Source organism: Gymnoscopelus microlampas (assembly GCF_963454915.1).
Source record: "Gymnoscopelus microlampas genome assembly, chromosome: 7".
Taxonomy (NCBI): domain Eukaryota; kingdom Metazoa; phylum Chordata; class Actinopteri; order Myctophiformes; family Myctophidae; genus Gymnoscopelus; species Gymnoscopelus microlampas.
Window position 1 is genome coordinate 49,492,552 of NC_139944.1, and position 15,625 is coordinate 49,508,176.

At 43.0% G+C, this 15,625-nt stretch overlaps 1 protein-coding gene across 1 annotated transcript; it reads left to right on the forward strand.

Moving 5' to 3' along the window:
* Nucleotides 1-532: 532 nt before the first annotated feature.
* Nucleotides 533-13,547, forward strand: LOC311048700 (adenosine receptor A1-like; the record flags this gene model as incomplete). The annotated part of the gene is made up of 3 exons (XM_084061962.1): nucleotides 533-1,401; nucleotides 9,945-10,245; nucleotides 13,158-13,547. The coding sequence occupies exons 1-3, from the start codon at nucleotides 1,058-1,060 to the stop codon at nucleotides 13,545-13,547; spliced, it is 1,035 nt and encodes a 344-aa protein (XP_083918088.1). The 5' UTR covers nucleotides 533-1,057.
* Between the last annotated feature and the right edge of the window lie 2,078 nt (nucleotides 13,548-15,625).

A 15,625-nucleotide genomic window follows, 5' to 3' on the forward strand; every position in this document is an offset into this window, starting at 1 on the left:
TGCCTCCTCGGGGCTGAACTGTCCGGTATCGTGATTTCTATCCACTCCACATTTGGCTCAGCACCTGTAGGTTGCCTCAACACGGAGGAGGACGATTCGTTGAGGGGAGCTCATTTTAGGACCGATCCACGCACGAATTTAACTTCAACGTTTGTGACAAAGAAACGGAGTTTTAGGCTCATATTCTTTCCGGAGAGAAGATCGAGAGACTCGTCGCCAATGTGCTAAACTAAACGGAACAAATGGGCTACAACATGGATTTCCCCAAGAATATGCTCATATTATAGGCTTTATCTCTGGTTAGAGAGATGATAATCACGGGAGATCGAAGTGATTCGGTGCCGTTTAATTCATGATCTCTATTCTTATTTTATTTTGTAAATACATTTTTTCAACCACTGACTTAAGGATGACTGACGATGATGTAAACTGGAGTAATTTGCGCTTTTGGGAACGCGGTTGTTCTGACTCATTCACTTAAAGTCTGGGGGGGCTGGACCAGGACCAGTGGTCCGGTGTCTCTTTTCAACTATTTGCGGGGGACACTTCAATTCCAGGAATCATTCCGACTCTGTGGGAACCATAACGGATACATGTAGTGCGTTCCTTGCATTGGATACATTTAGTGCACATTGGATAGATCTGATACAACATATTCAGATCAGTGTGGGAACCATAACGGATACATTGTAGTGCATTGGATACATTTGATACAAAGTATCCGAAGCATGAAAGGAATGCATCTCTCTCTGGTGCCATTAAACTCAGACGGACAGGACTGATCTCTCCACCTTGTGTCTGCTGGCTGCTGTATTACTTTAAATGTATCAGTTTGGAGGAAAGTATAGTGTGAGCGGACTGGGAACTATAACGGATACATTGTAGTGCATTGGATAGATTTGATACAAAATAGCCATATGTGTGAAGCATGAAAGGAATTCACACATCTCTCTGGTGATCTGGTGCCGTTAACCTCAGACTGACAGGACTGTGTGTGTCTGCTGAGGGAGGCTGATCTTCCAGTCATCAATCATCCAAACATCTATAAAGTGTGAAGATGTACTCTAATAGCCTGTCCGCGTCCCAAGCCCTCTACATCGGCATGGAGGTGGTGATCGCCGTGTCCTCGGTGGTGGGCAACGTGATGGTGGTGATGGCCGTGCGCATCAACCGCTCGCTGCGGGACACCACCTTCTGCTTCATCGTGTCTCTGGCGCTGGCGGACATCGCGGTGGGAGGGCTGGTCATCCCGCTGGCCATCACCATCAGCATCGGCCTGCAGACCCACTTCTACAGCTGTCTGCTGGTGGCCTGCACCGTGCTGGTGCTGACGCAGAGCTCCATCCTGGCGCTGCTGGCCATCGCCATAGACCGCTACCTGAGAGTCAAAATACCCATGAGGTAAAAAAGCTTGTTTTTCCCTTCTTTTTTGTTTGTTTTTTTACCAGTGGTGGGAAAAAGGCCTACTATTTTTTTTTACTTAGGCTAAGTAAAAGTATCAATACTGCAATGTAGAAATACTCTGTTACAAGAAAAATACTGCATACAAATTTACTTGAGTAAAAGTGCAAAAATATTGGTATCAAAATGTACTTAAATTAGCCTACCAAAAGTAGAAGGTAGGCTATACTCATTATGCAGAATGTCCCATTTCACAAGTTTTCAAATGTAAAAAAATGTATACACATCTTTTGCAGATCTACAAGCTCACAATGAATGGCATTGCCATGCATTGCAAGCTTGTAGATCGGATATTTTCAAATGGGCAAGATGCATAAGACTGAAGTGGTTACCGTATGTTTTGTCTTAATAATCCAAATCTAAGTAACTAACTAGTGACTAAAGTTTTCAAATAAGTGTAGTGCAGTAAAAGTAGCCTACAATATTTGCCTGTTTGTAGTGGAGTAGAAGTAAAAGTACTGAAAATACTCAGTAAAGTAAAAAATACCAAAACATTGTACTTACTGTAAGTACAGTACTTGAATAAATGTACCTAGTTACTTTCCACCACAGTTCTGATATTTTCATGGTATAAAGCATATTGTAGACTATTATGTAGACTGAACTAGGCTATTGCATTTCAGACTATATGTAGCCCTGAAACATGACTGTCACATGATGCTTGTGTATACAAGCGTCATGTGTGAACCATGGCTAGACTATATGGAGCATTGAGAAGCCAGACAATTATAAGGTCCACTATACAGACAGACAGACAATGCTCCTCACAGACAGACAGAAAGGCAGACAAAGCAGCCTATACCTCCAGTAAGGGGCATGCTTTGTCATGCCTTTCTGTCACACAGACAGAAAGGCAAAAATATAAAATCATGTATGAAGTATCATTTGACACATCATTAAGTCATATCATTTTGACAAGTAGCCTATAGGCTATCTTATGAAGTAACATCATTAGTTTGTACTATACTACTACTAATAATAATAATGTTGCTTATTGTATTCTACAGTTAGCTAGATTACTTCCATCTTAGATTTATTACTTTGCTGAGGTCAAACTAAAGACAAGATGGCTGTAGCTTACAGACAAGTGCATAATGTATTTTGTTTTGTAGCTGTTGAATTATAGCTTTTGAATTAAAAACTCAGGATGCACATGTGCTTAAACACGTCAAAATCATTTCAGTGGTGGGCTATTATGTATGACTTCCATCTGGTTTATTCTAAACCAGTACAATAATTCACCTTAATTGGAAAATAGAACATCTGTGTTTTCATGTGCAGTCATTCTAGTTTACATTAACGCAATATTCTCTTGATAAGCATCTCTGTAGATAAGTATTTCTATAGCCTGCATGCGCTCATTACAGATCCATTTATTTGGGAGACTGATACATTTTGACTGTAAATCAGATAAGCGTTTTATGTTGTGAATAATAATAACTACAGCTATGTGTATTATATTTCTGTACATTTTCATGAATTTCAAACATTTTCCCCAACTTGTCACCGAACGTAATTATCTTGAGAGTTTGCCTCAGTGGTGGAAAGTAACTAAGTACATTTACTCAAGTACTGTACAATTTTGAGGTAGTATTTACTTTACTGGAGTATTTCCAATTTTCAATACTTTTACTTCTACTCCGCTACATCTCAGAGGCAAACATTGTACTTTACAACTACAATTATTTGACAGCTTTAGATAATTATCACAACACATACTGTACATTAACCACTTCAGCCTTATATATATTTCTGCCATTTGAAAATAGCTGATCTACAAGCTTCCAATGCGTCGCGACGGCGAGCTAGCAGATCTGCTATTTTCAAAAGATTTTTATACATTTTGAACTTGTGAAATGGGACTACACTGCAGTATTGATACTTTTACTTAAGTAAATAATGTGAGTATTTTTTTCACCACTGCACAGAACACATAATATTACACATCAACTGTCAAAGCAAAACCATTTCATGTTCTGCTCCTCTCTCACAGAGAGCATTATTGTTTAATGTTTAACGATCCTCTGTGGTGTGAAGAATTTGACTAGATTGAATCCACACAATATGAGCAGCCATGGGGCACCTGAAGCGTATTTATGTGGTTTCATGTCAACAGTGAGAAAGTGACATATTGTCTCTTCGCCCTGCATGCATGTCATAATAAGGAAATCCTGTCTGAGATATGAATCACGCATATGAATGCAATTCAAATTCCACAAGACAGTCTGGCAGGCAGCTGACTGAGCAGGCGCTCAGCTGTAGGATAATCACAGAGTGGTAGGCAGCGTTGCCATGCCTGCTTATTATAAGCGATTTTGGCCTTGTTTTTCTGTAAAGACGCTTGTAAATATTGTTAGTTGCGGGTTGAGTTTTTTTGGGCTTGTTTCTAAAGTGTAGTTGCTTATTTGGGCTTGCTTCCTAAATGTTGTTTAAACCAGTGGTTCTTGACATTTTCATGTCAAGGACCCCCCTACATTAATATGTATTTGTCTGCGGGCTCCCCATCTGAAAATATTTCGTGCCCAAAACCCTGCCTAGCGATATTGTCACTGGTAGGCAGGTTTCTAAACTGTTCACAGACCTTCTACAAAACAGACCAAAATCTACAAGATAACTAGTAACTAAAGTTTGCATATAATTGTAGTGGAGTAAAAGTACAATATCTGCCACTGAGATGTAGCGGAGTAGAAGTAAAAGTATAGAAAATTGGAAATACTCAAGTAAAGTAAAAGTACCTCAAAATTGTACTTAAGTACAGTACTTGAGTAAATGTACTTAGTTACTTCACACCACTGGAGAGTAGACTTCTAGACAGACTAGAGTAGACTAAATCTAGACAGAGTACACCAAAGCTAAACACTCCTCACTCCTTACTCCTGTTTGTGCTATGAAATGCCTTAACAGAACCTTTACACTGACAATCAAGTACTTCCACGCACCATAAGACTAATGGTGCGTCCACACGGGCAGATTAAAAGATACATGCTACCATTAATTTTCAATGGAAACCAGCAATATGAAGATACAAAGACACATCCGACATGTAGCTGTAGCTCTAGCGACAAAGATACAAAGATACAAAGATACAAAGATACAAATTGAAGTTGAGCTGGGTTCAACTTCCAGATACAAAGATACAACTGTAGCTCAGATGTCCGCACGTTTGATGACGTCAGCGAGCGCGTTGATCAACACAGATACAAAGCAACACAGCGACAAAGATGCAGTGTATTCTTGTATCCTTTAATCTGCCCGTGTGAACGCACCATAAGTCTCTAGGTTTGTTCTTACCATCGACAGGGATGTTGAGAAGCCAATTTCCTGTCACCTCCGATTCTCTCTGTGATCACTTGTTTTGTATTTCAATATACAGTAGTGTAACATGGTACAGGTGTATTATATTTTGCTCTGCGAGTGACAAAATTCCACATTTTGGTGGCATATAGCAGTAGAACAAATTTAACTCCTTGTTTGAGCCGAACCTGGGTTGAACAAGATTAGTATTATTACTTTTTGTTGGAACAATGTTGGTGTAAGAGATTAAGTGAATACAAATATTTTTTTTTACACACATATAATTAACTATACACTGACTGCACTGAGGTCATTAGGACTTAGGGGGTGATCACACCGATACGTGTGTCCCCAGCAAAACGCGTCACCAGCATTGTTTTCCTATATGGTGCGGTGATACGCCTGGCGTGCGCTTCTCTCTTATGTATTTTTCGAGCAGGTTTTTAGACACAAGTAAAACGTTGAATGTTCTCAACACTTTAGCATGGGGCGCCCCACCCCCCCACTGCTTGTCACAGACAGTATTTTTAACCAAGAGCGCCAAGTATACAGCAGGGTAACAGTCTTCCATGCCGACATCTCGCCACTCCGACTAGTGGCTTCCGCATGCGGTTAGGGTTAGGGTGAGGGTTAGGTATAGGGTTCGTTAACGTCGGAAAGGCGACATGTCGGAAAGCCGCCATGTAACCATACAGCAGTAGTGCTGGCAGCTTTCTGTGGACACAGCAACTCGGGCAACAACTTTTCTGAATCATCTGCGCCTGTAGGGGGCGTATCGCGGTGTGATCACCCCCTTAGGCTGTTGATGAAATCTTTTTTTCTTTAGTGAAGTTACCCCAAATATAAAGCATTTCTTCATAGAACAAAACATCATACGTTACGGAAACAAAATATTATGATGCTTTCATTCCCTGTGTTAAGCCTGATTTATAGTTTGTTGCATGGCGGCGCTAGGCCCGCTAGCCTGGCTCCAGTCCAGCCCCTGAATCACTAAACCACACATTCAGGGTGTGGTGACGCTGTTGAAGGCGGGGTTTTCAGTATGAACCAATCGCCAAAGAGCCCCAATTTGGCGACGCCCCCCATCTCAGAAAACGTCTTCTCCCTACTATACCTACATGTGTGAAAGACTCCAAACCAAGTGTCTGATACTATACCACTCGTCTGCCCTCGCTTTCCTTTTAATCCATTCAAGCCGGGAACGCATCTGTGTCATTTTAGATCTCTTTTGGCTATTCAAAAATAGCAGATCTACAAGCTCATATCGCGGCACCGAGTGCCGCACTATGAGCTTGTAGATCTGCTATTTTTTGGAAAAATTGTGGACATTTTGTGCAAATCTTTGAATATATGTATATTTTTAAAGCAAACATTTGTAACTCAAATCTTAGCTTCTGGGGGATTCTACAAATGTCTTCTAAATCCTAACAGTTTAAAAAAATATATATATATGTTGCTATGATATCAGTGGTTTTCAAACTGTACCCATGTCAAGGACAACCCAAAAAGATATGTAGGCTTATTTGGCTGTGGACCCTCAAAATATTTTGTTCCAGGGACCCCCCAGAAGTTGTAACATGAGTTAAAAATGTTTGCTCCAAAATATATATATATACATTCAAATATTTGCACACATTTTCACGTTTTTTCAAAAATAGCAGATCAACAAGTTCATATAGCGCAGCACCTGTGTTTCACACCAAATATGCCAATCCTCCAACATGCAGACTGGCAATTTTTCTGTGCGCGACCGTACGCGCGACACCAACGCCTGTTCCCACGTAACGCCAATATGGAACATTCTCTGTGGATTTTCGGCTTTCAGTGCAAGTGGGAAAGGAGCTTAATCATGGAACTTGTTGAATGGAGCAACAGCGGGAGTGTGTGTGTGTGTGTGTGTGTGTGTGTGCGTGCGTGCGTGGGTGCGTGCGTGTAGGGGTGTGTGTGCGTGTGTGTGTGACACATGTAGTGCTGCAGTCTTAGAGCTACACACACGGTTTTGTGACACATTATTACCCAGTGGGGTCTTCTCTGATTTCCTGTCTGTGGATATTTATTCAGCCTGCGTTGTGTTAGTGTCACTCTGACTCATGAGGCACTGTGTGTGTGTGTATGTGTGTGTGTGTGTGTGTGTGTGTGTGTGTGTGTGTGTGTGTGTGTGTGTGTGTGTGTGTGTGTGTGTGTGTGTGTGTGTGTGTGTGTGTGTGTGTGTGTGTGTGTGTGCGTGCGTGCGTGCGCGCGCGCGCGTGCGTGCGTGCGTGCGTGCGTGCGTGCGTGCGTGTCAGAGAGAGTGTGTGTCAGAGAGAGTGTGTGTGTGTGTGTGCGTGTGCGTGTGCGTGTGCGTGTGCGTGTGCGTGTGCGTGTGCGTGTGCGTGTGCGTGTGCGTGTGTGTGTGTGAGAGAGCGAGAGAGATGGCAAATTAAATAAAGAGTGAAAGTAAGACAGATCGGTGGCTTCTGGGCATTGTGCTATATCTTTCTTGTCTCCACAAACAACAAATTACACAGATTACAGCAGAAGGGCTGCCAGCTGATGGAAGATGACTACAAATAGGTCCTGTGTATCTTGTGCGTGTACGTACGTGCGTGTGTGCGTGTGTGTCTGTGTGTGCGTGTGTGCGTGTGCGTGCGTGTGTGTGCTCGCACGCAAAGAAGGTGCAAGGAATACACAGAAAAGTCCTGAGTGTTAATTTAACTCTGAGAGTATACAAATGGATAAATTAACACTCAGGATTTTACTGAGTTTACTGTGTAAACAAACCACTTGTTTCTCAATGTCGGGCCACTCCAGGGACTACTAGAGGTTCAAATGGACCCTTACAGGTCTGTAACTCTTGAGAGTGTACAAATGTAACAAACAAATGGACCATTTTGTACAGTCTCAGTGTTAAAGGGATAGTTCACGCCCAAAATGACTCTTTTTCTATCGATTACTCACCCCATGGAGACTTGAATTCATGGATAGTTTTTTGTTTTTGTCGCATTCCTAAGCTGGCGCCCTTCAAATAAACACAGGATTTTACAGTGCAGTTTGGGTTCCCAGAGCGACAAAACCAAAAACTGGTTTCTGGCTAATGCATATCAAACTGGGTGCCCTTGAAAAAAAAAAAAGGTTGAAAATCACTGAAGTGAACAATTGTTTGTGTTAGAGAGAAGAATGGCCTCCAGTGTGTCTAGTATTTACTCATCTCTTTGGCTGCTTGAGTCAACACTGACTGTTCAACGGTGACATTTATTCTCACATAAACCGCCCCTGCAGAGGATTAAGCTCAACCACAGGAAACGGTCATATCCTTTCTACAATAATCAAAGCACGGTCCTATATAATAGCAAGTATAGTTAGTCATGTAATACGTGAGAGAAGGGACCGGTCATATCCAGTAAATCTTCAAAACTGTCGGGCAGAAGCCTGGACCGCTGTCGTGGCGGTCCAGGCACCTAGGCTCAGTGTAGGCTGACAGCGTGTCGCGTGTTCGAGTCCCGATCCCGCTGGGATGCTGGGGGCGCTGGGGGGCGTGTCTTCTCCTCCGCGTCATCAGTGCCCATACCCTGGGTGGGGTCGGCGAAAGGGCCTACTCTGTGTGGAGTTTGCATGTTCTCCCTGTGTCTTAATACCCTCACAAAAACATGCAGTAATCCTGGACGCTATACTGCCTCCCCCATGACAGCCGGGGCGCCAGATGGAGGGGAAAGGAACTGGTGGGAATAACGTGTTCCTTCCACACGCTACGTCCTACCGGGGAACCTCCCCCCTGTCAGGTGACAAGAAGGTCAGTTGGCTCTCATGCATTGAAGGAGGCATGAGCTCGGCCCTGGGCTTCCTAGGCTGGTTGGGGGAGTGTAGTGTCCAGGATCACTTAGATAATTGGCACAGAGTGAAAAAGGGTTACAACATTGTGGGATTAAAAAAAAAAGAAATACAAAAAAACTGTCGGGCAGGAAGGTTGTATGTTCAAAACGGTTACTTTTCCGCAAATGGATAAAATAGGTTTGTGTTCCGATGGATTCAATGTAGTTATTAAGTATTACCAGCTCTTGTTAATACTTTTCGTTTGTTAAATATTTATGCAATCCACTTTCAACCCTACTTTGGGAATGTTATTCATAGGCAAACATTTGCCAAAAACATTTTTAAATAACAGACGTTGCAGATCAACAGCTAAGCCAGAGCTTGTGACTCTGATGTTTTTGCTACTTTTCGTAACAGTGTCATATGATGACTAAGTATAAAACAGGACATTCATTTATGAAAAAAATACGAATTATGGAGATACAAAGTTTTTTGCATAAACAGCAACGAAAAGGTCTATAAAATACCCATTCTCCCTGGTCTGCAGCCAGGCAGTGTGTCACTTTGCTTCTGCCGGGAATGGCTTTCGACTTGAACTGAACTTGAACTGCCAGAGAACAGAGGGAAATTAATGCAAATTGGCTGCATCGTGTCCCTGATTATATTACCTACATTTTACAATTTAGGGCATTTAGCGTGTGTTGAGGTCCGAAGCGGAGTGTGTCGCCTCCTGTCCAGTGTGAAATGAGAGTAAATGGCCTGATGAACCTGGACCATGCACGGTCAATAAAGGACCTAGAGGGTAAATAGTCATTTACCGTAAATAGTCACTGCTGTTGCTATAGCTCCACACTGCCAGGTGCATTGCACAATGATGACGCATGAATACAAATTTGCAATGCAATTTTGACCACAAGCAAATGAACTTTTTGGAATTTGAAATTTGAATCGACCGTCACACATACATACTGATAACAGAATTCCGGTTAAACACACACACACACACACACACACACGCACACGCACACGCACACACACACACACAGAGACAGACAGACAGACAGACAGACAGACAGACAGACAGACACACACACACACAAACACACAGAGTATTTGTCCAGGAAAATTCCTCACTCTTCCGCTAAATCTCTCTCCCCCTGGAATTTGAAATTTGAATCGACTGTCACACATACATACTGATAACAGAATTCCGGTTAAACACACACACGCTTGTCCACACACACACATGCACACACGCACACACACACACACACACACACACACGCACACGCACACGCACACGCACACGCACACACCGTCTTCCTCCTGAAAAAATCCTCACACTGCTCCGCTTTATCTCCCCCCCCCCCCCTCCCCTCACCCCCTCCTCGTTGCCATAGCTACAAGCGGGTGGTGACCCCTCGGCGCGCCGGCACGGCCGTGGTGCTGAGCTGGCTGGTGTCCATCGTGGTGGGCCTCACTCCCATGCTGGGCTGGAACAACCTGCAGCATCTCCTGCGCGAGAACAACGGCTCCCTGGTGACCGAGGAGCTGCTGGTGACGTGCCAGTTCGAGAACGTCATCAGCATGGACTACATGGTCTACTTCAACTTCTTCGGCTGGGTGCTGCCGCCGCTCGTCCTCATGCTGCTCATCTACGTGGAGATCTTCTACATGATCCACAAGCAGCTCAACAAGAAGGTGACGCATATTATAGAGCAGTGGTTCTCAAACTTTTTCACGTCAAGGACCCCCAAATTGACACTTATTAGCCCGCGGACCCCCATTTGAAAAGATATGCCAGGGACCCACCCCCATAAGAGAAGATTTTTATGGCTTTAGCAGTGATTCTCAACCATTTTAATTTCAAGGACCCCCCAGTTTGACATGCATTAGGCTATACGGACCTCCATTTAACGGCTTTTCTATCTCTGGGACTCCCATTTATATTGTAAAATCAATGTTGATTTAACGAGAGTGTACAAATGGAACCAAATGGACCCGTTAGGGTCCATTTGGTTCCATTTGTACACTCTCTGAGTTACAGACATATAAGGGTCCATTTGGTTACTATCCATAATTTAGCTGGGTACCCCCTGGAACTCCCTCAAGGACCCCTGGGGGTCCCCGGACCCCACTTTGAGAACCAATGGCCTATAGAGTACCGAAGTCCAGTGGTGGAAGAAGTACTCAGATATTTTACTTAAGTAAAAGTAGCAATACCACAACATAAAGATACTCTGTTACAAGTAAAAGGCCCGTGTTCAAAATGTTACTTGAGTAAAAGTATAAAAGTATTGGCATCAAAATATACTTATAAGAGAAATCCGGACATGTTAAGTGTTCTCTTTGATGTGTCGCTAATCACTCACCAACATTGAAAGGGACGTCGAGTTATTTCAGAGATTCCCCTTCGTCCAGTCTGGCGAGCCCCTCCGTTGGCATAATGGGAGGCGCGTGGAAGGCTGAAATTCGCCTAATATAACCAATGCAAAGTTAGTTTTTTCTCTACTCCTGCTCATTGTTGAGTGTCATGATACTCAAACATGCAGTGAATGTCGCGAACGAGCGACCATTCGTGCAGAACGAGATGACGCAGGTTGCTTGTTTCTTCCATAGACGCCAGGTTCTAAACCGTTGTCCAAAATTTCCCTTTAAGTACAGTATTTGAGTAAATGTACAGTACTTAGTTACTTTCCACCATTGTACCGAAGTCCTGACGTCACTCGTTCATCCCCATGGTCATGGAAGTTATTTCTCTATGGAGAATAACAATGGGTCATCTTAGAATTGTCTCATATAAGAATTGTGGTCCCAATATAAACAAATTATCCCGGCGCTAATTGTCAGGGAGGTGGCTCTATCGTTTATGATAGTCAGTCACTCATATTTGATACTGTCTGTTGTCTGTTTCTGGCGAAGGTTTTATTAATTCAGCGACGGTAACATTAGTGACAGTTGATGCTTCATAACCATATGATTGATTGAAACCGCCGTGCTCATTCTTGGAATAACCTAGTCTAGGAAATGTATTAATTCAGTTCAATTCAATTAAGTTTGTCGAGAACATATTTATTGTATTATTTTTTATTTTATTTTACGTGAATTAGTGTCTCCGAAAATTATATATTGAACCACATGTCTTAATTTAACCACTAAATCCATAGCAGGAATAATACAGGAGTAATGCCCTTTCAAGCTAATGTAAGGCAGCAAATGTAAAAAGCCTTTATTCAATTGTCTGCATCATTATGGACCATAATGATACAGGCAATTTAATAAAGGCTTTTTACATTTTGTAAATTGGAGCTGAGTGCCTTGGAGTTTTTTTTCATAGTAGTTTAATCACTATCTTTCTTCCATGCAGGGCCGTAGGAAAGGGGGGGGACGGGGGGGATTCGTCCCCCGTGGGCCGCGGAGCGGCCTCGCGTGGGCCGGGAACCGGTATTTGGGCCGCAAGGCCACGGCGAAAAAGAGGAGGAAAAAAAAGCCTCAAATGAGGCCGGCACTAGGACCCCGCGGCCGCTGCCTGGAACGGAGGGCTGCTGGCTGCTGGGCCCAGATCACGATCAGCTGTGTGAGCTGCTGGAAGGTGGAAGAGCATTTTTTGGTACCAAATTAACCGAATTAAAGTAATAAAAAAAGTAAAGTAATAAAAAATAATAAAAGGGGAATAACCGCGAAAAAACGCGGTATAAAAGGGGAATAACCGCGAAAAACCGCGGAAAAAAATCGCACACGGTTTTTCGCACGCGCCACACATGCACGTGTGCGCAGCACGCGTGCATGTGTGGCGCTCGTGCATGTGGGCCGGTACAAATATATCCCCCCCAGCTGGGAATGGCTTCCTACGGCTCTGCTTCCATGGGCACGAACATCATCTCACAATGAGCATCTCTCCTTTTCCATGCATCTTTAAGTCATGGGAGCGTTCTTTTCTCACTCTACAGTTTCCCTGACAATCTAACTTGATAATCTTTGGCGGAAGAAGTACCGTACTCAGATTGAAGTATAAATAGCACAATACCACAATGTAGCAATGCTCTGTTACTAGTAATTGTAGTGGAGTCCGAGTACAATATTTAATATCTGAGGTGGAGTGGAGTGGAGTACAAGTATAAAGTATCAACTATCACCAAATGGAAATACTCAAGTAAAAGTACCTCAAATGGGTAAATGTACCGAGTTACTTTCCACCAGTGTTGATAATCAGTGTTGCCTTGTCTGCTTATTATAAGCAACTTTGGGCTTGTTTTTATGTAAAGTTGCATATTTGGGCTTGCTTTCAAATTGTTTTTACATTTTGTACTTGTACCAGATTTGTGTTAAATTGTTTCAAAACATTTTGCACTTTTTTTTGTCAATATTTTTTGGAAAATAGCAACGCGTCGCATTGCTATTTCGCGTCGTGTTGCGAGCTTGTAGATCGGCTATTTTCAAATAGTCGACGTATAAGGGTTTGAAGTGCTCTTGGCCAATCGGTCACTTCTTTTGGCCTATAGGTCGCTTGTTTTCATAAACCAGGTTGCTTATTTATCTTGCAAAAAAAAAAATCTGGCAACACTGTTGATAACGACGACGCTCTGTTTCTGTGACGATGTGGTCCCCCGCAGGTCACCGCCAGCCACACGGACCCCAGGCGTTACTTCGGCAAGGAGCTCAAGCTCGCCAAGTCCCTGGCGCTGGTCCTCTTCCTCTTCGCCATCAGCTGGCTCCCGCTGCACATCCTCAACTGCATCACGCTGTTCTGCCCCGCCTGCGACACGCCCATGCCGCTCATCTACACCGCCATCCTGCTGACGCACGCCAACTCGGCCGTCAACCCCATCGTGTACGCCTTCCGCATCAAGAAGTTCTGCACGGCCTTCCACAAGATCTGGGAGCAGTACGTGCTCTGCCGCGATCCCATTGGTCGGCTGCCCCAGCGGGGGAGTCAGAGGGGGCGGAGTCGCGAGCGGAGGCTCCGGCAGAACGACGAGGACGACGACGACGACGACGTGTGACCGACGTTGGGCGACTAATTGGGATTTATCAGTGGAACTAGCCTGACCACTTTGAAGCCCCCCAGTATCCGTATTCTGGGACGGGGGGACGTTATTATTTTTTTGCTGTATAAGACAGGAAAAAAAGCAGTCCAAGTACAGAGCCAACTCGGGTCCGTTTCACTAAGTCTAGAAGGTTTAAGTTAGCCTGGCATGGCCAGACTAATATCACTGCAAATCTGCCGAGGGTAAAACTTTTTTTTTCCCACACTGGCAGATTGGTCTGGTTTGCCAGGCTAAGGTTTAAGTGGTTTTAAGTTGTTGGCGTACGTCGTTCAAACAGCAACGAGGTACAGTCATTCATTTGGGCTAAAAGGATAACACAAAAAAAGTCCTGGGGACTTGTTTCCATTGTGGTCCTATGACTAACCGCCGCATTGGTTCACAAAGAGGCAAAGGACCTAGACCTCATCTTTGCGTCATACTTGAAGGATCTTTGGTAGCCTATGTATTTTAAAAAACAGCATATGACATTATCATGGAATGTTACTTTTTTATGATGGACATAGTGAGTGGTGAGGTCCCGGATGGAGTGACTTGTGTGAAGTCCACGATTTCCTCCGTTTTGAAAACACAGATTGACACGTGTGGAGAAACGATGGGACACAAATCAGATTTTTCTGTTACCCATCAAGACCTGAGGCGAACAGATTTTGGAAAAAAATCTAAACATTTTTTTTTCAATATTTTTCAAAAATAGCAGATCTACAAGCTCATAGCGCGGCACTCGGTGCCGCGCTATGAGCTTGTATATCTGCTATTTTTGAATAGCCAATGAAATCTAAAGTGACACAGATGCGTTCCAGGTATCAATGGGTTAAATAAGTGCAAACTGTTGCTAATGTCTCATTGGTGAACACAGTAATGATGTATTATTATTATTATGGGATTACGGGGCTTCTCAGCACAGTGCCAACAACAGGGAACATGCTGACCTGCGTGTGAGTTGCAGTACTGTACAATAGCAGTGGTGGAAAAGTAAAAGTATCTCAAAACACTCTGTTACAAGTAAAAGTCTGGTAATCAAAATTGACTTGAGTAAAAGTTCAAAGGTATTGGCATCAAAATATACTTAATACCAAGCGTAAAAGTATTCATTATGCAGAATGTCCCGTTTTACAAGTTATCATTATGTCTAAAATTCACAAAAAAACTTTTGAAAATAGCAGATCTACAAGCTCGCAATGCGTCGCATCGCGATGCAATGTGAGCTTGTAGATCAGCTATTTTCAAATAGCCAAAGCATATATAGGGATGAAGTGGTTAATGTATATTTTGTGATAATAGTCAAAATCTGCAAAGTAACTTGTAACTAAAGTTTGCTGTTGAAAATTGGAAATACTCCACTAAAGTAAGTGCAGTACTTGAGTAAATGTACATGCTTTCCACCACTGTACAATAGTAGAGCGTGTTGTACGTTTCTATGAGCTGAACTAAACAACTCATAGCTTTTTTTCTATATGTGGACAACCTTAAATAGTAATGATGAATCTTATTATGTGTAAAGGAACAAAAGTCACCCAGCTTAGTTCTGTGGCCTTAACATTTTGATAAAGAGGTTCTGCTGAGAGATTGAACACTTGCAGTGATTCCCAAGCTTTTCATTTCAAGGATCACCAGTTGACATGCATTAGGCCCCCGGACCCCCATTTGAAACCACTGCCATAGGAGGAGAAAATATATCCAAGTCAAAAGCTTATATTTGTCTTTGACTAAAGTCAAAATTCATATCTGTCGAGGTGTACAGGGTATATGAGAGAAGATATATGAGATATGTAAGAAGACACCCAGTGGCTAAACTTCCCAATGCTGAAGAAAAACAACTAATCTGGGAATTCATGACAATGTCATCTGTAGCGTGAGTTCATGAAATGTACAGAGACTGATTCTATATGAACCCAGATGAGCTTCCTTTTCATTAAGCAATGCTTTTGAATGATGAAATGTCCCCACAAGTGCTACGGCCCCCTTTAAAAAAAATTATCGAATAAATTCACAAGCAGACGGTGTATATCAATCGATCGTTGATATTCTCTCCA